Source organism: Pogoniulus pusillus, chromosome 20, assembly GCF_015220805.1.
Source record: "Pogoniulus pusillus isolate bPogPus1 chromosome 20, bPogPus1.pri, whole genome shotgun sequence".
NCBI classification, from domain to species: Eukaryota; Metazoa; Chordata; class Aves; order Piciformes; family Lybiidae; genus Pogoniulus; species Pogoniulus pusillus.
Genome location: NC_087283.1, coordinates 19,034,904 through 19,056,190, shown reverse-complemented (window position 1 = coordinate 19,056,190; position 21,287 = coordinate 19,034,904). Strand labels below are relative to the sequence as shown.

General features: G+C 39.5%; 1 protein-coding gene across 8 annotated transcripts in view; it reads left to right on the top strand.

The window, feature by feature from the left end:
* ESRP2 (epithelial splicing regulatory protein 2) overlaps window positions 1-21,287 on the top strand; it is a 97,694-nt gene that overhangs the window by 49,840 nt on the left and 26,567 nt on the right. For 7 of the 8 annotated variants that reach the window (XM_064160426.1, XM_064160431.1, XM_064160427.1 and 4 more), the window contains 4 exons: window positions 2,347-2,523; window positions 3,710-5,459; window positions 5,670-5,822; window positions 6,708-6,836. In XM_064160426.1, coding sequence (XP_064016496.1) covers window positions 5,688-5,822; window positions 6,708-6,836 — 264 coding nt within the window. In that variant the 5' untranslated portion in view covers window positions 2,347-2,523; window positions 3,710-5,459; window positions 5,670-5,687. The remainder of the gene's footprint in view (window positions 1-2,346; window positions 2,524-3,709; window positions 5,460-5,669; window positions 5,823-6,707; window positions 6,837-21,287) is intronic. The other variant, XM_064160428.1, reaches the window with a different exon arrangement.

Genomic DNA, 21,287 nt, shown 5'->3' with positions numbered 1-21,287 from the left:
CATTCTCACTTTCTGTTATGAGGAGCTAACCAATTGGTCTTTTCACGAGAGTGTCTAAGGTTTACCCTGTCAAACTTTAAGTATGTGAAATAATTATAATTGTTTATAAATTATTAAGATTATTCTATGTAATTGCATGTAAATAGTAGTGAATGAAACCAAACATTTTGGCTTTGAGCTGTTGCAGTGAACTGTTGTCAATTTCTGTATTTATTCTTTTTGCTGAGGTGTGGTAGTGGTGGTAGCAAGGAAGGTGGTAGTGTTGGGTTTTTTTCCATTTATAACTGACAAAATAAACATGGTGACAAAGCTGGTGCAGGGCTGGAGCATAAACCCTACGAGGAGAGGCTGAGGGAGCTGGGATTGTTTAGCCTGGAGAAGAGGAGGCTCAGAGGTGATCTTATTACTGTCTACAACTACCTGAAGGGACATTGTAGCCAGGTGGGGGGTGGCCTCTTCTCCCAGGCAACCAGCAATAGAACAAGGGGACACAGTCTCAAGTTGTGCTGGGGTAGGTCTAGGCTGGATGTTAGGGGGAAGTTCTTCACAGAGAGAGTGATTTCCCATTGGAATGGGCTGCCCAGGGAGATGGTGGAGGCACCGTCCCTGGAGGTGTTCAAGAAAAGACTGGATAAGGCACTTAGTGCCATGGTCTAGTTGACTGGATAGGTCTGGGTGCTAGGTTGGACTGGATGATCTTGGAGGTCTCTTCCAACCTGGTTGATTCTATGATTCTATGATTCTATCTTGTTATATTAAACCTCATAATCAAAAAGGAAATTCTTTACTGTTGGATATGCAATAATATTGATAAACTGCTATATCATTTCAATGGTCAAAGAGTCAGAAGTGTTTCAGTCTAAGGGTGAAACATCAGTTTGCTTAAAAACCTCACAGAAATACTGTTCTGTTTTGAATTTCTGCTTTCATATTACACATGAGACTTGTAAAAAAAGTGATCAGTTGCAATGAACATTTATTTAGACTCTAGAGACAAGAAAGTGTCACGTAAGGTGAATTTCAATCACAGGTGGAGTAGGCTGAAAGGTTCTGGAAGTACCTCCATATTCATCTCATTAGGTAACAGAAATTGTATCACATGGCTTGTCTGACTTACCACAGCTTAAGTATCCTGTCTCAACTAGTTGCAGTAAATTATTTAAAAGTTTAGCAGCAAGATCAGATTTGCCACCAGGAGGTTTCTCAGCAGCAGCATAGTGTAGCATTTGAGCAGGTCATCCCTGGAGGTATTCAACACAACTAGATAAAGCATCGGTTAGTTCAGTCTAGTGTTGGCAGCAGTCCCATGTGGACTTCCAGATGTCCCCACCAGCTAACATTTTAACTGTTCTAATTCCAGATAAACTGTTAGTAAGTTATTTGAAGGAATGCATTATTTCTAGTGAGAGAAAAATCTAAATTCACTGTTTATTTCTTGTAAATTGTTAACTTTAATGGAAATTTATAATAATCTATACTAGGCATGCATGTTTAGTAGAAAAGTAAATGCTTGGATCTTCAAAAGCCTGATACTTGTAGTCTTGAGAAATCTGGCAAAACAACAGACATCTATGCTCCAACGAGAGATGAGCACCTCTAAAACATGGATTGGTTGTCATCTCTTAAAGGAAAGGAGCTATGTAAAAGAATAGGAAAAGCAGTTTAACTTTTATTTGTCTTGCGTAGTCACCAGTGTTATTTTTTAATTTACCTTTGAACCAAATTTAAATTAAATTCCAACTGATTTTGTACTCTCAGTGAATGCAGCATGGCTTGATGGGGTGAATATTTGAAGGGTAACAACCCACTGGAAACCACCTTTCTGAAACACTTTTGGCTATTGCCAAGCTTCTGTGAATATCCCAATGGAAATTATTTCGAGGCTTCTGCACTGCATTGTAGTCATGACAGACCTACCTGGCAGAAAAAAAAATCACATCTCTCCAAACATCTGGACAGCAATCAAAGAACAGTGTTAAGCAGTTGTTCCCATGCCCTTTCCCACTCATTTGCTATTAAAGAAAGGATGCCAAGAAATTCTTAACATATGGGGTTATGTTTCAGGAGTTACAGTAGGCTCCTCCTTCAGAAAATATTGCTACAATTACTTATAACCCCATCCAGGAGCTCAGGGACTGGATAGCTATGAAATCTAAATGTATTTTCACATTTGCTTACAGATCACAAAGAGAATTTACTACTGTCCTTGTTGTGCAGGTGAACACTGAGGCTCCATACTGAGGCAGTGAGACTGTCACTACAGACATGCATTGCAAGCACAATGCACTTAATGAGTTTCTTCAGCATTCTCATGTGATCTAACTGTAAAACTGTTGTATTTTCCAGATTTGTTTGATGGAAAAGAAGCAAACAAAATAATCACAGTACTGAGCTAGCATGACAATGAATGTCCATCTCTAAAACTTGTGTTCCCAACCCAGTTACATTTATGAGCATTTATCTTCCTGTGGGGCCTACAAACAAGAACTTCTATAAATATGCCCGCCAGGATTAAAGCTAAAGGTGAGCAATAACTCTTTATTTCAGCAAGATCTTGGTTACAAATTAACTTTGCTAGTGCTCAGTGTACAAGGGCCTGTCCCTCAGGTTGTTTCAGGAAGTGGATCCTGTTGCTGTTCTGTGGAGACATGTGATGTCATTCCTTTGAATTTTTCAAGTTGGTAATGTTGCAGAAACTGGTATAATTGAGGGCTGCATACAGAGAGATGGAAGGTCATAGAGAGGAGAATGGGAAACCAATTGCATGATCTGATACTTGAAAATGTCTGAAATCACAGGCCAGTTTCTTTACATTTTTTCTTCTCAGCATTTTAGAAGATGTTTGAAGTCTGTTTAGCTAGAATAGTTTAAATGAATTAGTAACAGTAAAATTAAATGAGCCAAGATAGTCTAAACTTAGAAACCAGATAGGTTTTCTGGAAGAAGTATAGCATGTTATTAGATGAGTTATTTGTGAAAAGCATACAAGCTTTGGGGCTCTCTAGCCTTTGATACCATGCACAGATTATAAATGAGTTTCAAGGGTCTTCAACATTGATATGAGCAGGGCTTCTTTAATTTGACATTTTACTGTAAGTGATACTTTTTTCTTTCATGTAAGACCCTGAAAGACAACTACATGTGGATTAGCATTTCCTGTGCCAGATCACTGAAACCTGTGAATATGTATGTCAGGCTAGCCAAGAACATATATACGTATGATTTTCTGTAGAAATTTGCTAATTATAATGCCATTCTGAATGAAGTAGTTACATATTAGGATTATGAAGGGCCACCCTCATGAAAACATCTAAATAATAGCAGACAGGTACTTTGTGAGCATAGCTAAAGGTAAAATCTGTGTTTAGATTCATGCATGCCGTAACTGCCCCACCCCAAACATCCCCATGATACAGGGACAAATTGGGATGGAGGAACAGTTCTCTTGCCTGAAGTTGGTGTATTTTTGTGGGTTTTATTACAGACTTAAGGGGTAAGAATCATCTTTAACAGGCTGTTGTGCTGCTTTGTTACCACTATATCCAAAGGATATAACCAAACAAAGGGAATATGCATGGTGTTTTAGTCTGTCAAGGACTTCTAGACATGTATTGACAGAGGAAAATACAGCTGCTGTATAAATCCCTCAATGCCAAACCCCAAACTGCTGAAAGCATTTTGAACACGTGAATGTATATGTATGTTACAGATTCACGTGTTCACCTACGAGTGCTTGGGGATCTGCCCTTTCTGTGGCAATGATCTATCTTCAGGACTGCTTTTCAGGCAGCTATACTATGAGCAGCAGAGACAGCAGCTGAGAGGTATTTAACAGCCACCTTGTGATCCTCACTGAGATGCACCTGTGCACTGCCAGATTCTCTGTGTGGCCTCTGCCAGGTAAAGACTTGCAAGACAAGAGTTCTAAGATAATTCACAAGACAGCTTCCCTGAACTGTAGTTTATTTTCATTGAAATAAATAAAAATAGTCTCAGTGATGATATTAGCATGTGAATTGGTGCTTGGTGAAGGAGCCCCATAATAACTGCTACAATTAAATAATTATAAAATCAGCAAGTGAAAGGAAGAAGGCAAGTTTTGATGTTCATATTTAAACTATCAGATATTCACAGCTAAATGTCCCTCGCTGCACTCTCCTGTGATAAATATCAGTAGCTAAATAGCAGCACCATTTTTCATTGAGTGTAATCTTTATTTCCACACAACAGTAACACTGAAGATTTATTAAGCAAAAGAAAAATAATGACCAGTCTAACTCGCAAAATTTGGCCTTTAAAAATCATTACTAATTGATCAGTTGTGGAAATAAGAAAAATAATAAAATAGTTGTAACAGTTTAGAGGCTTTTTAAATTTCTGATTTAAAATAAGTCTGACTTTGTAAAGTGTCCAGAAACAGCCTTAGCCTCCGGTGTTACAAATACTATTGCTGTTCCCCCTGAGCAGAAATGCTTGGATGAGGATTTTAATAGAAGCTACACTATATGTGTTTGTAGAGTTTCACCTGTGAGACAGGAAAGAGGTACAGGCCAGTCTTGGATTGCTGTCAGTGCCCAGGTGGTAGTCTTTTACTGAGCAATTTCTAGGGTAGCAAATACAGGGCTTTGCCAAACATCCTGGATACATCTCTTCTCAAAACAAAAAATTGTTGTACCAGGACCTACCTTCACGAACCATATGCAGTGGACCTAAATTACTAAGTACTTTCTGCCTTAATATCTCTCAGCATTCCCAGTGGGATACTTTAACGCCGATAGGATGCAGAAAGACCGGCACTGATAACGCAGTCTGTGTCCAGCGCCAGGCAGGAAGGGCAGTGGCCCAGCAACAGGTGAAGGCCTTGGCGCTGTGCATTGCAAAGCTCACTCAGAGTCTGTGCTTGGTCAACTGCTCATGTACTTTCTTTAGATTGCCAACAACACAAAACAGATATCTGATCTAAGCGCCCGCGCCCACATGCCCGTCCCGGCGCAGCAGCCGAGAGCAGGGCCACGCGTCTCCGCAGGCGCCGAGCAGAGCGCGCAGTGCCCGCGCCCAGCGTCGGACGAGATCCCGCAAAACTGAAAGCAGGTACAGGCACTTCCTGCAGGCAGAATTGGAGAGAGAGAAAGGGAGTTTTCCTCGGATCTCCCTCAAAAACCAATCAGGCCAGATCAGCCAGGCGTTGATTCTCCCTCCGTCCCTCCTACACCTTTTCCAGGGGCCCAATGGCCTCGTCCCTCTGGGAGATTGACTAGAGTCACATGAGCTGCACCAAGGGCAGGTAGCTCAGGAGAGGGGAAGGGGAAGGGAAAAAAAAAAAAAAAAAAAAAAAAAAAAAGAAAAAGAAAAAGCCCAGACTCAGGCTGGGCTTCTGCCATGATGTCAGAGGGAAAGGAACCCACAGCTTGCTAATTTCACCTCCCAATCAGCCCCAGGAAGAAGATCACCGGGAGCAGGTAGAGATGCAAGCTTCTCCATTTTTTTCCTCTCAAACACCCTACCTCCTAAAGAGCTCTTTCTCACCTCTTGATATCGTGACTTCTCGTTTGCTCCTTTCCCCTTTGATCACTTGGAGGTAGGGGGTGAACCTTACAGGAATTTTTTTCCTTTTTTTCTGTTTGTGTCTCTTTTTTCTCTCTTTTTTTGACCTCTGCTTTTGATTGTAGTTGTTTCCCCCTGTGGTCATGACGGCTTCGCACAGTGACTCTTTGGTGGTGTTGTTTGGGGCAACAGCTGGTGCATATGGGGCTAAACTGGGTTCGGATGAGAGGGAACTAATTCTCTTGGTGTGGCAAGTTGTGGATCTACACAGCAAGAAGGTATGGCTTCGACCCCCGGTGCGAGGCGCGTTCTCGGGGCGCAGGGCGAGGAGGCTCGCCCGGCTGCTCGCCGCCTCCCTGGAGCCGTTTGTTCATTTCACAAATGCACCGAGGGGAGGGGAGGGAGCGGGGCCCCCTGCCCGGGGGTCATTCACTCCTCGGGCTAGGCACTCAAGAAGGCCCTTTTTGTTCGTTTGAAGGGAAGAACGTACTTCTAAAGCACTTCCACCCCCTGCCCCATCCCCCTTAAAACGTATATAGCTTCACATTTGAAGATGTCTACGGTCTTGTGAAGCTTTACTACCAAAAGTTGCTCTCGGTAGGCTTCAGCCGTGCACGCTTTCGTGGAAGCTGGCTCAGGGGAACCCTTGGACCCTTTACGGCCTGCTGCGGGAGACTTTTTTTTTTTAACCAATATTTGGATAACCTTTCAAAATTTTCAGTTAATCTGAAAACATGCTCCGATTTAACTTTTCCCCCAAAAGCCCTCTAACAAACACGAAACCCCGAGAGATGAAGGGCTTTGATAAAACAATCACGACTATCAATTTCATGACTAGATTCGGTAAACTGCCTTAGAGTGATGTGATCATTCGTTTGCAATTAACAACTCCCGCAAAAGTCGGTGCTAAACGGCAAAAAACGTCACATGAAAAGCTGCTGGTATTCACCGAAGCGGAGAGCGTGGCCCTCCTGGGTGGGAGGGAAAGAAACTGAGGCCAAAGGTTTCGATTTGTGAAATCGACAAATGCTTTTTTTCATTGCGATTGTTATCGGGAACGTGACACTGCACCTTGCTGATTTTTCTGCAGTCTGAACAGATTGTTACAAAAGGCTAACTCGATTGTGCCTCACTTCTGTCCATAATTTCTTAAATGTTTTTAGGTAGGGACGCTACACAAATCCCTGGTGAAAGCAGACAACTTGGACTTAAGTGACCAGTGTCGTGAAGTGATTGGCCTAACACCAGAGGGACTGGGCAAAGCTGAACCACTGGACCGGGTTCTTCAACAGGTGAGGTGCTGATCTGGGGAGCATGGGCTGATCAGGGTGAAGCCTGGGGACGAGATTCAGCTGATTTGATGAAAGAAAGAGACTTGAATTTTGCCTTTCACCTGGTAATCACCAACAAGTTTCTGTGCTATTTTAAAGCTAGCCCCAAAAATATCTGAACCATATGAAACAGAAAACTTGTAGTTCTGAAACAGTTAATATATAAAGCCAGAGTATTTGAGCTGATTCTGTAGTCCTTGGGAGATCCATCTTCAGATTATCTTGCTGGATTTTCTGTTCTTCCAAATTTCCCTTATTCTAGGCTTAAAAGTGCAGGCTGATAAGAGCACTACTTAATTTATCAGTACTCATCAAACTTTCAAAATTCAGGGGGTACGTTTTAACCTACAGGTTAGCTACTGTAATGTGTATTGAAAAACCTGACCTCTTACTATTCTTAAAGCTAGTTGAAATCCTCAAAACTATACTTTCATAAAACAGTGTCAGTGTGTGTTGTGTATCACTCTTCTCCAGATGAGCTTAGTTTAGTGGATTATAAAGAGATTTGAGTTTTTCCCTACACCAGGACAGTAAATCTGTACACTTCAATGATCCTTGTGGTTCTAGAGACACAAAATTACCTTCAAAATGTTAATGCAGTAGTGTATACTTAGGCAGTTGCTGGAAGTTCGCTTTCACTGTCTTTTCTATATGCGAAATGTGCTTGAATGGAAAAATACAATGGTGCATTTTTGTGTAACATACAAAACTGGCTTTCCACACCTTGTCTGAATCACTCGTAGGTGTGTTTCAGCAAGAAACTTGTTTAGGCAGTAGAACAGGTTTGTGTTGCTGTAACTTCTGGTGACACAGATAACTTGGAAGACTAAGTCCTAACTAACCCTTTGATACTGAATGGTTAAGACTTCATTCTGGAGTAGCTTTGAGAATATAAATGTGTAACTGTAATGTCTCTTAAAATCTGGCAGCACTAGTTGCACATGGCATTTATTCTATTTGCACTGGTTTTACTGCAGTCCAAGACCAGAAAGAGAATTTCTTTTTTCTTTTTTTTTTTTTTAAAAGTTTCAGAATAACCCCTGAGAAAATGTGCAGCTGCAGGTTTGATCTTGTCCCAGATCTTGCACTAAAGACATCTGGAACAGCTTAGCCTAGTACACTCTGTTTACCTTTATAAAAGACACACTTTAATTAGACTCAATACTTTATGGGAGATTGTATCTTATTGCCGTAAATTGCACTGTAGGTGGGTCTGCTTTAACGAGTAAAAGGAAATGCTACCTTTGTGTGTAGGTGGGTACAGACTCTTGAAAAACAACCCTTTAAAAACTTTTTGTTTGGCGTATCTATGCAACAAAATAACGATTTTGCTGTTAATTGGTAGGTGCCAGTTGTGATGTGGTCAGTTCCATCATAGGTCATCTGGGAATGCACTTACTTAAGTTTGTCTCCCTTCTCCTCCATGCGTCCTGATTCTGGAATGTAGGAGGGAGAAGTCATATGCCCACTTGTAATGGTGCCATAATGCAAAGTTCCATATTCTTTGATAGTAGATTTTTTTCTGTGTTTCTGAGGATGTCCATTAAATATGTTAATGCTGTCATGTATGTCAAGAATGAGTCAGGTATTTGTCAACACACAGAGATGTAATTTTTTTTCTTTTGCTCAGTTAAGTGTTTTGATTAGAAAAAGCACAGGTGGGTGAGGTGGTTGTTTGAAAAGGAAGTAGACCTGTACTTTAATTTGAGGTAATGTTAGAGGGTATATGAAATTAGCTTTCCACACCCTGTTTGGATTGTGGTAGAAAATTTGATGATGCATCTGAAATCACTCACTTCAGCACACATCTCAGTCATGTAAATCAAAGTTTCAGTGCCTACTTCTGACTTTTGCCCGGGGTTCTCAGTCTCTGCACGTAGAGGAAAATGAGAATTGCTAAGCATAAATTAATTCTGAGTTCTGTCAGTTCTTCAGAGGTCTCTCCTAGCCTCAGTCATTCTCTGATTTGTAGGTGCTAAGTAGTAGATCAGCTACTGTGGATCTGGACTTTCCCCTTGACCACAGAAAGCCTCCTATTGCTATTTAGTTCACTTTCCAGCAATGACATGGTGTACCAAAAGCCTGTAATCTGTAGTTACATTTTTGCTTTACTTGTAACAAGGCACTTGGACAAGTGATGCATTATTTCATTTTTACTTCATATTGTTACAGTGTCACATCTCATGCCCCATGCTATTGGAGTTTGTCTTGAGGAAAATTCTAAAACACACTGGCATGGTTTTGATGTGTAATTTTATAAAGTGAGGTTCCAGAGCTCAGTGCCCCCTAATAACCAAGCTGTTTGCTGCATTGTGCATTCTGTATGTTCTGCTGCAAGTTTTAAGTTACTTGTCCAGAGTAATAAGCATTTGATTACACAGATGCTACACGCTTTTGGAATCCAACTATATTTTCTGATAGCTATCAAAACATTGCACATCACATACACTTTCGGTGGAAAGAGGACCTCCTGATAATGATACTAGGGAAATAGTTACCTGAAGTCAAAGTATGTACCTGTTAGAAGCAGTCTGCTTGATGTATTTTGTTCAAAACTCTGTTGTAGGACCCACAATGGTGAAGTTGGAGCTGCTCAGTGAGATGTGGTGGTGTAGTTGCAGGATGATACTGTGTAGAAAAATATATTGGGTTTTTTTTTAACCAAGTGTGCATTTGGAACTATCTCAAGACTATGATATAAACCTCTAGTCATGCATTACCTATACCGCTTATGAAAGTCAGTAGTGTCCTGTATTTTTGCCTGCATTTCTGGGAAATTCTTGCCAGGTTTCATTGTTCAGATCCCCAAATCAGAAGACTGACTTATGTAGATTGCTGTTTGTATATATTTGTTTTGTTTTGTTCTCTAAATAACTGCTGTTACTTTATGGGTTTCCAGTTTCCATGCTTTTAGGGGAGAAAATTATTTTCGTGTTGCTCTCTGAAGCCTTGCGGGAATGGAAGACTCTTCTGAAGAGCAAAACCAAAATGAACTTTACCTTTCTCACAGCCTCATTGTGCTGTCATTTTAAAAATCTTACATCTTCATGTGCTTCTCTGATTCTAGCCATGGGGCTTTTAAGTTAAAGATGCTTCTAAGCTGAAAGTGTTGTGGATTTCTTAATCCTTCCCATACAGAAAACCTGGCCGAATCAGCATGACTTGCCTTAAGACATGTTACTTTCCTTTTGCAAGGCAATATTTGCATGTCTCCCTGACATGGGACATGTCTCAGATGAGCTAATAATTTTGGAGAGCTGTCTGCAGTGTTTAGCAGTAATTAACATCTTTCTTTGAACAATACACACACACAAAAAAAAAAAAAACAACACAACAAACCAACAAAAAAACATTCTCATGAGAGCTAGGTCTGCTTTTGAACATATTGAAAGAATCCAAACTTCATCTATGAATTGACATTTCAGTATTAAAAAATAATCTGAAAGATTGCTAGCCTTGCTGATATTCCATTGCATTATACATTGAATCCAGTGATGGCTTCATTCCTCTTCTTAAAGGTAGAAGGAGAAAGCTGAGTCATTTCCCCCTCACTCTCCTAAACTATGCACAAATTGAAAGCACTGAGGTGTTGCCATTTCATCAGATAATAGAAAATTACCAGCTCTCTAAAGCATGCTTATTGATCATCCAGCTGAGCTACAGGTGCAATTTGTTTTCTTACGTATGAACACATTCAGCAAGAACCAAGCTGGTTAGATGAACATTTGGAAGCAAATGAGCTGAGGGGAGAGGTAGAAGAACCAGTGAATTCCTCTAACCTGATAAACTGGTTACAACTCTTTTTTTTTTTTTTTTTAGAGAAACTTGTTCTACAGCCTCTTCTTCACAAAGCACTAGCAGAAAGTTTTCTTGGCTCACTTTCCGCCTGTCACACCTTCATTTTGGATAAATTATTTTGGGAGTTTTTTTTGTACACCTCTGAACCTTCAGACTGCAGAGAAAAAGCCTGAATATGCAGAGTGATTTTTGCTGGTTTGTTGGTTTTGTGTTGGTGTTTGGGTTTTTGTTTGGTGGTTTGCTGGGTTTCTTTAAGTCTCATGGTTGATCTTCCCACACCAATTTATTTGGTGACTGCATCATCTCAGTAAAGCTCCTAACAGAGTTTGTACTTCAGAATGTTTGCTGGGTCTGAGATCTGAAGTACTGGAGCAGGTGTTTGGCAAAGCTTTGGCAAGTGTTTCTGAGCAGACTGCTTTCTCCACAGCAAATACTTAGGGTGTAGTTTCACAAGATCTGGCTTCAGCAGTGAAGCCAGTTTGTTTCTTGCCTCTACACTGTGCTTTGCCATCTTTTTGTTGTGTCAGTAAAACTCTTTGTGAAGCTATGCTGTAAACAGATCACTGAAATGAGCAAATAGGGTGGGAACTGCTGATTTGCTTTGCTGTCCAACCTGATGTCCCATGAAACTACACCCTTGGGTTGTATTTTCATGATCCAACATGTTTAATGGTGATACCAGCTAAAGATATTTCAGCCCCCGCAGAGTGTTCTCAAGCAGCAATTGTATGAAAACTTGTTAGTGGCACCTTTCACTTAGGTGCTGTTACTGTGGCCTCCCTCACCTGCATTCTGCTCATGCAGAAGTTTTTGGGGCTGCATATTAAACTGGAGCAGGGCACTGTCCTGACTTAAAACCACTTCTGTTTGGAGCAGATCTGTCTGGTGTGCAGTGTTGCTGGTTAGGTAGTTTATCTGAGGGCATTTATTGCAGCAAGGTGTGGACAAGTAATGTGGGTGAGAGATGTTTTCAGACAGGTTGTCCGTCAGGCAGTTGATACTGTGAAACTGTGTCTGTATGTTGGTATTGGCAATGAGTGGTGAGGATATTCCCAATGGACACAAGGTGTCCTTCAGTTCGTCACTGCAGGCAAGTGATGAAATTCTGCTCTGTATGCATGTAGCCTGGTATAAAGTTCTTAGTATATATTAGCATTTAATAGTTCCCTGTTTCCACTGATCAACTTCGGGCATTGGTTAAATTGTGTCTGATACCTTGTATTTGAATATCATCAGTCTCCTTTGTGGAGAAATTAGGATGTACTAATAGCTGTAGGCTGTGACAGCATGGAGATTTTGTTTTTTATTGGTGAAAATGGGTGATTAGCTCTTGTTTCAGAAGCCTGCTTGTAATTCTCTTGTTCATGGTACAGGTAAACTATTTTCCCTTGACAAATTCTTTGTGCTGCCCAGCTCACACCATGTCATAACTGAACTACTCAAATTTCTCCTTGCAAAGACAGAAGAGTTAATAGCAGAAGCAGTTCTTCTGTTATGTATGTATGTATGTGTGAATCATGGATCATGTAAATGCATTTCTAATTGGCAGCATTTGTGTTCTGTTAGGTTTTGTGGAAAAGCAAGCTTCTCTCATGGCTGCAATACTTTCATCTGAGGACTCCCTTAAACCTTGCTTTGTTCCTATATTTAGGAGCATTTCACTTCAAAATAAGCAGAGAACCAGATAAAGAAATTTGTCTAAAGCTGTGTATTGTTTGCAAACATAGAAGTGAGGCAGTCTTGGCTAGTTGGGCTGTCTTCTCTTAAATTTAGAAGTACCAGTAATCACTACAAGTTGGGGAGTGTATTTGGTTGTTTTTATGATAGCAGATGCTGCTGCTTCTGGTGAAGTATAATAGTAACATCAACTCTATTATCAAGTCTAGGGATTAGCATGTATTAAAAAAAATTACTATGATATGTCCAGAATAGATGGATGGAAACCATGTTAAAAGCCTTTTAATACAAAGATTAATGGATTACATGATCCCTCAGAGACTCTGAACTTCTTTCCTCTAGCTTGCTGTAAGAGTCACTGTAAATGTGTTAATGGACTATTGTCATAGGTCTTAGAAGTGTCTGAGGAATGGTAAATACAACTGCTTTATTCTTCATTTTGACAGTAAGTACTGGTGCAAGCACTGCATATATACATATACATAACACACATATGTGTGTGCTAACATGGAAGCAGCTTGGAAAACTTTATGTGGATATTCTGGATTGTTTGCAAACCTTCATTGTTTCCCTCTTTCTCTGGTAACATTTTAGCTGGTTCTTGTCACAGCTTTTGAAAGTCAAACCAACACAGTCTTTGCATCTGTGTTGGTTTGCTTGGAAATTTTTTCTTCTTTAAAAAAAACAAACACCAACTACCCCTCAGTTAAATGCAGAAGGCCTTAGGTAGCCGAGTGCTACCAAATGAGGGCAACATCTCTGTCAATATGTTGCAGCACTTCTTTGCTGAACAGTTAGGTTTTAGAGTGATGCATAGATGCTGGAAATTATATTGCTAGCAAAGCCATGTCATGGCCAAAACTAAAAGTGCTGTTTGGATAGGTTTTTGGTTTTGTTTTTTTTAATCCAGAACAATATTATATCACCCCTCTTTTATTTTGTAATTTCTAAGGTTAGTATTGAAACTTTCATCCCTCTTCATTAGAAACAGCAACAGTAATTCTCCCTCTTCCTCACATTTGTGTCCTTGTCATCCGTGTCCTGGCAAAGCTTGCCTTTTGTGGGTTTTTTTTTTTGGTTGGTTGGGTTTTTTTTTGTTGTTGTTGTTTGGATGTGGGTTTTTTTTTCATAATCATGATCAATTTCTGCTAGCTATAATTTTATGTTCAGAAGGAAGGCAAGTGTTGATACTCTGAAAGGCAACTTTGTGTGTGTGTGTGTCCTAAGAAGGTACTGAATCAGAAGTCATGTTTGCTCTACAAACTGTTTTTCAGTGCTTTGCTCTGATAAATCTATGTTGCTGTTTGTTAACTTGTTCACAACTTATTCCAGTATATTTCTCCACAACAGCCTCTGGTTTTGCTTTGTTTATAAACAACTGCTTTGCTAATCTGTCCCTCACTGGTTAAATCTATGTGCTGTGAGGGGAGATGCAAGCTATAAAAGAAATATTATGCAGAAGGTATTGATGTCTAAATACTCATGACCTATGTTGAGTCACTTAAAAAAAACAAACCCTGAAATGCCCTGCAACTTCTCCCATTATCTCATGTTCTTTCCCTCTGCTACCTTTCTTTGTAGACCTGCAGTGGGCAAAATGGAGGCTAAGTGCTGACAAATGGGTATTGTTAGCACTAAAATATTGAAAAGAAACTTCAGATTTATGCTTGCATTCTCTTTTGCAGAAAAAACTTGGCTCTTGTGATGATTTAGAACACCTGTTACCTTAAAAGAAAAAAAATTCTTTAGCTTTGAGGCTGTCCATGAATTGTGTTATCATTTGTACTGAATTGAGAGCAAAACTTAATTAGTAGTCTTTCCATTCTTTGGCTCTAGTTCTTGAGAAGTTAAAGCATGTGCTTTAATATTCTAATGAATTGTGTAGACACATTGGCTGTATGAAGTGAGATATCTTTACAGAAGCTGTGGCAGAATTACTTTCCTGATAAGTAACTGTTTCAGTGAATTGCACTAAGAGTAAAGTACACCTATAGTATGCATCTTGGAAACTAGAAGTGCAAAGGCCACGGTGGAGGTTCTGTTTTGCAAGTACATCTTTCTGTAGCAGTGTACCTGGAAGCCCAAAAGTTGATTTAGGAGTTCTTTTCAGCAGTGTATAACACATAAAACATCTTGATTCTGATAACTACTAGATTGCAGGCCAGTGTGTGAGATCGAGAACTAGAAAATACATAGCAGTCACAAGATGAGTGACAGAGTTGTAGGGTTTGCTTGATTGATTACTCAATTATATTAGCTCATGTTATTTCTTAGAGAAGAATTAAACTGGTACAGGATGAACTCTTGATCATTGTAAAGGATGTGATGTGGCACCATGTAAAGGAGGAGTGCAGGAGAAGAAAACTGCTGCTTTTGTGATATGCTTAAAGAAACAAATGGAAGTGTAAATCAGGCTCCCCTTCCTATAAACCTTAGACACTGAGAACTGATCACAAGAAGGTATGTAACAGCCTCATTCTAGGTAACTCATAAAGTCTTTTCAGTCATGAACTCACTTGGGAAACAAGAAGATACCTGAAAGAGAGCATGTAGCTCTATAAGAGGAAGCAACATCTCAATGTTACGACTGATGTTTGTGTTCTGTACTGTGCTGGTCTGAATCCCTTGGCAGGCCAAGTCTAAATTCTGATGTGTTGTGAATTGTTACTATCTTAGAGATAATCATGTCTTAGTCATTTTTTCCATTTATCAAATGGAATGGGCTTGCTGTCCTAATCTCTAAATGTAAAATTTCAGAGTTTGAAGGCAAGATGATCTACTTCCACTTCTCCATTATGTTTTTTTGAAAGCATCTCAAACAAGTAGAGCCTCCACATTTCTGAAGCAGAGCAGAGCCAGTTTCTAAAACTTTGTGCTTTTTTGCTGATATTAGCAAGAGTCACTTGGATTCTTAGAGAAGCCAAGATACTCCTGGATCTTGAGGCTGTTATTCAGGAAAGTCCATGCCTGTGATCCTCTTAGAGTATAAGTTTTAAGAAGGACGAAGAGTATGAGAGAGTTTTGAAGGAAACAAAGTTGTGGATAATGTGTATGTCTTCTTTCTCTTTATGCGTCTTCTTTTTACTTCCCCTGAATATTGCTACAAAAATTACCTGGAATACAAGTCCATAGAAATAAAAGCTTTAATTTTGCAAGTATTAGCTATTCTACAACTGGTTAAGCTTGCACTACAAACAAAGAGGTAGTGTTGAGTAAATAAGGAGTACCATGCATTACAGTCAATAGAGCCAGTGCTAAAGATCACATTGCTAATGAAAGTTTGTCCTTGAAACAGAGGTAAGTGGAAGTGGGGGAGGTATAGAGCACTGAGAGAGTTTGTGCTTAAATCAAGACTTCAGGAAATATTACAGTCATGGCATTAATTAAAACTTTTGGAAACTACATTCAACCTTGTCTTTCAGGCTGTAATGACTAGCTCTGCAGGTTGAGCTGATAGCAAGCAGCCTGTGAGGAGTGTGAGGCACCATTGTAATCTTGCTTGAAATGTAGGTAAAAGGTTGACAGAATATGGATTTTTTTTATTTTTGCTGCTTGTTGTTTACTAATATTGAATTTTCTTTTGCTTAAAGACAGACTCAATAATAATCTATGCTAATAAATCCCAGGTTCTGCAAGATAGGCCTTTTTTTGCATTATCTTGTTATTTTTGTTAGTGGCTTCTTTCATGCAAGTTAATATAAAGATGAGAACTTGCTTTATCTCAGTGTTTCCTTACTAAGCAGCTTCCTGATATATAAAATAGTAGTGAAGTAAGTCCAGAAACTGAAATTCTCATGTTGCTGGACTGGGGTGCTTTATCATACACAAGACTAACTTTGAGTAGCTTGTTTGTGGAGTACGCTGCATATTTCAACACTCTCTTATTAAAACAGATTGTGCTTTTGAAGATAAAAGCTGTGACCTGATTGCTGTGACATTTAGGGCCTGAACCATGGTCTAGCTTTTTATGCTTAATGCATTACCTGAATTAGATGCTTTAGATACCATAACTGGAAAGCATGCAAATAATCTAGTATTGCAAACTTCCATCTAAGAAATAATTAATCAATAAAGGTCATGAAATACTCATTCTTTCCTTGGAAGAATTAAAACTTTCAGTTAGCTACTGTTTACTGTGTTGTACAAAGACCCAGGCCTGAAATGAGCCAAAATAAGAAGTAATGCAGAAGTTTCACCTTTAAGACAGCTTTTCACAATCCTGAGTCACAGTGTCTGTTCTCTATGCTCTGCAAACTGCTGCTGGGCAGACAAAGCATAACAACTGTTACTCCCTTTCTGTATTTCATATTCTTCTACCTGTTACTGAATCACACCAAACCAACCTATTTTTATGTAGAAAATAAACATAGGCTACCATCACCTAAGCTTCAAGTTTCCAGGTCCTCTATGTAATTCTGAAGGAGTATGATGAATTTCAAAGTACTTTTCAAAGTGTTGTTGAAGGAAAAGATGTGATAAATTTGAAGAGCATCTTCTTTTGTTTTCTCCCTTGAACTTTGTACAGTCATTGTAAGAGGTGTATGTAGGCTGGGTGCCTTCCTGACCTGAGAAATCTTTCATGACCTGTATGATGACACCAGAAGGAGCACAGGGTGGAATTATTACCTGGAACTTCAGCTTCCCAACAAAGTGAAAGATAAAAGTGGATATCTTATTAATAGCTTTTAATATGTATTTGCTTGTGTGTTTGTTTGTTTTTAACAACTTGCAGAAGATATATGATATGTGGGGTTTTGGGGCAGAAACCCAACCATGGAGTAGTTGAGACCTTAACTCTGTTATCTTTATTAGCTCATGCCAGGGGTGGAGAAAGGCAACAATATGAGTTATGTCTGTATGGATGCCCAGTGCAGATGAACCTATTTTGGAACAGCATCAGAAGCAGCAGAATTTGTAGTATCTGGTTTGCTGTTGTTGGACCTCTATTCAGGAAAGAATACAAATGTCAACAAGATTAGTTGGTAGTAAGAAGTAACTTGAGGAGAAGACAGTCTGTGGTGCTCAAACAAGCTCAGTGCCTCATCGTACATCTCTTTGAAGAGAGCAAACTTGCTCTTATACATACTTGAAAACTCCAAAGCTGGATAGGAACTGAGTAGTTTTGGGTGGGATATACATCTGTCTCATGGTGATTGTGACTGACTCAGTTATTTAATAGAGTCTCTAGTACCTCAGGAGTCATAAGGTGATAGACGTAACTTGACTGGGCATACTGAGCACAGCTATATTGTCTGTGGCACGCTGGAAATAAAAAACATGCTTTTGTCCAGGCTAGTCTTCAGTCTCCTGAGTAATCTCAGGCATTAGTGTTCACTAGAATAATGCCTGAATAATCTCAGGCATTAGTGTTCACTAGAGCAAAAAATTGCTTTCCTCCTAATAGGAGAAATCAGGCTGGAAATATTGCTTTTGAACATTTCTGGTGAGTGGACCTAGTCTGCCTCTGTCATTTCCTGCAAGTTTGCCCTGCAAGCAAGTACAACCAACAGATGATTTTATTTTTCATGCTTGTGTCTGGCTAGTATCTAAATACAAGATTTTTTACTTCTGCTTTGCTAGAAGGGAGGGAGGGAAAAAAAGTTAGCTGTCACTTTTGGCTGTACTGTGGCTTGCACTTCTCTTTTTCTTTTCTTTCTCTTTTCTACACGGCAATTTCAGTACAAGGTCACCATGTATCCATTATCAGCTATGTGGAATAGCACTTAACAGATGAACAAAGGCAAGGACTTACTATAGGATTCTCTGTTTAAAAAGTTACCTAGCACAATAAAGGGTTATCATACTTGTAAATACTGCTGAAATGCACTAGTATTGACATGCTTTAAATTCCTCCATTGCATGGATAAGACTGACATTATCACCCGGGTTTGAAGAGTGAAGGAGCAGAGAAGTGCCCATGGAGAGTATTGTAAATAAATGTGAAACCCACATGGGTGTAGGACCTGAGGCACAAAGTCCAAGCAAAAATATTTCCCAAAGTTGGCATGTCACTGTGTGTGTGGTATGTGTGTGCTAAAGCTTTGTATACCAAAGCCATGGCTTGAGATTTCTCATGTGATGTTTATAGCCTCTAAGTCTTAAGGGAGACTTCAGGATTGCCAGATGTTTGTTTTCCAGTGGTGCTTCAGTCTTGCTTATGAATATCTCCAAGTTCTGCAACTTCTCTAGGCAGCCTGTTTACATTCAGGCATTGGACATTTCCTTACAGGAACCAAAACTGCAACTGTATAGGTGATTTTGGGTGTTCTCTGGCAATAAATTGTAAAACCAGACTCTGAGAACAGAGCTATAATATCTTTGCCTGATGAAGCAGAAATTGGAGTACAGAAGCTTTTTAGAGCTTGTCACTGTTTTCTATGCTGCTTCTATCTGAAAGAAGACAGATTATTTTATGTTCTATGCTCAAGTGAAGAATGAGCCACACCAAAGGCCTAAGCAACATTCTAAAGCACTGATGCAGTAAATCACAGTAATAGCTAATGACAGTTACTTCTTAACGCAAGTAAGGTTGGATATCATACATGGTTATAAACAGTATGGTTTTAGTCAAAGTGATATTTGTGGCAAAGTGGTAGCATCTATGATATTTAAAAGTGTGTGGTTTCATTGCTAGGAGACCTGCAGTTAGAGAAGTGTAATGTCTCTTTCTACTGACAGTTCACATGTGGCAAAGGGAGAGTATGCATGAGAGCGAACTCTGATATTTCTGGATTGAAAAAGAAGTGGTTGAATTAGAATCATAGAATGGTCTAGGTTGGAAGGGACCTCAAGGATCATCCAGCTCCAACCCCCTGCCATAGGCAGGGATATCTCCCACTGGAGCAGGTTGTTGTTTCTACAACAACTGCTTAAGTCTGTGTAAATCTTAGGACATTACTGGTTTGTCTTGGTAAATTCTATTGGCTGCTCCAAAAGAATACAAGCTATAGTTGTCAAACTACAGCATGCTAATAAAATACAACAGATTTTGGGACTTTATATTGAGGAATTGAATGAAAATGTAGAAGTAATTTTATAAATTTAGAGAGTCTAAATAGACATGCAAACATGGAAGTTCAGCTGGCCTGATGAGATTTTTGATACTATAGTTAGTGTCATATATAATTCTATACTTAAAGACAAAGATGCATACACAGAGATATGTATGGTTTTGTGTTAGAGCTTCCTGCCTTTAATGGTTTCTGTATTACGCTCTTTTTTCCTAATAACTCATTGCTGGAAGAAGTTTCTTATCTAGGTAAAATGATTTGCAAAAAAGATCTGAAACAGATCTCTAGCTTCTGCTTTGCTTGGAGATCTGTGCTGACCAGAACAGAAATTTAATCTTGATTTAAAAAAAATAATATGGGGGATAAAAAACCCCAAACAGATGTAGCTTGTTTTCCAGCTTTGAGCAGAAGATGTGTATGCAGTTCACATTTATGTGCCTTAATTTTTTTTTCATCTTTAACAGTGTATTTTACAGCTCTGTTGGGTATATTTTTACTTTCAGACAGACATATATTAGTAATAGGAGTTCTTTAAGGTCAAGGGAATATGTTGGAATATATGAGCCTAGGAGAGCCAAAAAGGTTATCTTCTAACTTACTGCTGAAAAGTCTTCCTTGTAATAATGACTAAAAGATGTCACTCCTGAATAAGTTTTCCTTGGTTGTTGGTTTCTTGGGTAGTTTGTGGGTTGATTTGGGGTTGGTTTTTTTTTTTTTTTTCTTTTTCTTTCTCCCACAAGTCTGCTCCAGAATGTTAAGCTTGTTATGATTGTGACAGGCTTTATTCCAAATTAAGTATCGTCTGTCTCGTATCCTAATTTTTGACTGGACCAGATGCTGTTTGTCTTCCTCCCTAAGACTAAAGATGGCATCAAAGTCAAGATCACCACTTTTTATTTTTCCCCCCATAACCTAATTTGCCAGAAACTTGATGGTGTATTCATGTGTTGTCACGGTATTATCTCTGGACAATTCACTAACGTGCCTGTAGATAGCACTGATTTGTAATCAGGTCCCAACAAGTGAGCAAAGAGTATTCTAATAACTCATCTTTCCACTTGGGTATAGGTGCATGTCTACCTTAGGCATGGACTCCAGTCTAAGCTTCTTTCTGGATATTCATGTTACACTTCAGCATAACATTCCAGACCTGGTTAAGTTTCAGGTGTGCCTGTAATTCCTAAGGTTTGTGAATAATTGTGTGCCTGTAATTCCTAAAGTTTGTGAATAATTTTGTGCCTTGTCTGGTGCAGTTTCACTGATGGGTCACACTAGAGCTGAAAGAAGCAAAGCAGAGAAACTTTGTGCATTGCAAGAGGGAAAGGTTCTGTTTTGAAGACCCATATCTGCTGCTGGAGGTTTGATGAATAAGAAGCAGCTAAATGTTTTGCTGTTGCTCAGAGGTGAATTAAAGAGAGAATTCCCCAGACTATATTGGTGTTTCAGAAATGCTTCAGTTGACAGCATGGATGTGTTCTGCCACTGAATTATCTCAGCATTTCATTACCATGCCAGGAACAGAGCGTAGATGCAGTGGCCTTTCTCAAGGATGAGAGCTATTTTTATTTAGGGAAGTGGGAATATCCAAATAGCCAGAAATCTATTTTAGTGCTTTGTGCATCATAGCTACAGAAAGAGCTTAATGAGGGATATTCTGGTTCCTCTCCTCCACAGCTTTGTTCATGAAGGGGGCTGTGTCGTTTCAGCCACTTGGGATTCATTTGCAGAAACACAGCAGCTCATGCTGGCTTTCATCCAGCTTTGCTGCTGGTGAAACATGCCTCTTCACTCTCTTTGTACTCTTAGCTACATGGCCAAAATCCTGTTTAGCCAGTTTTTCAGACTGGTGCTCAAACTCTTTCCTTCTCTCTTGCCACCTTTTCCCCAGGAACTCTCAGAGATTTCATGGAGATAAATGTACACAGCA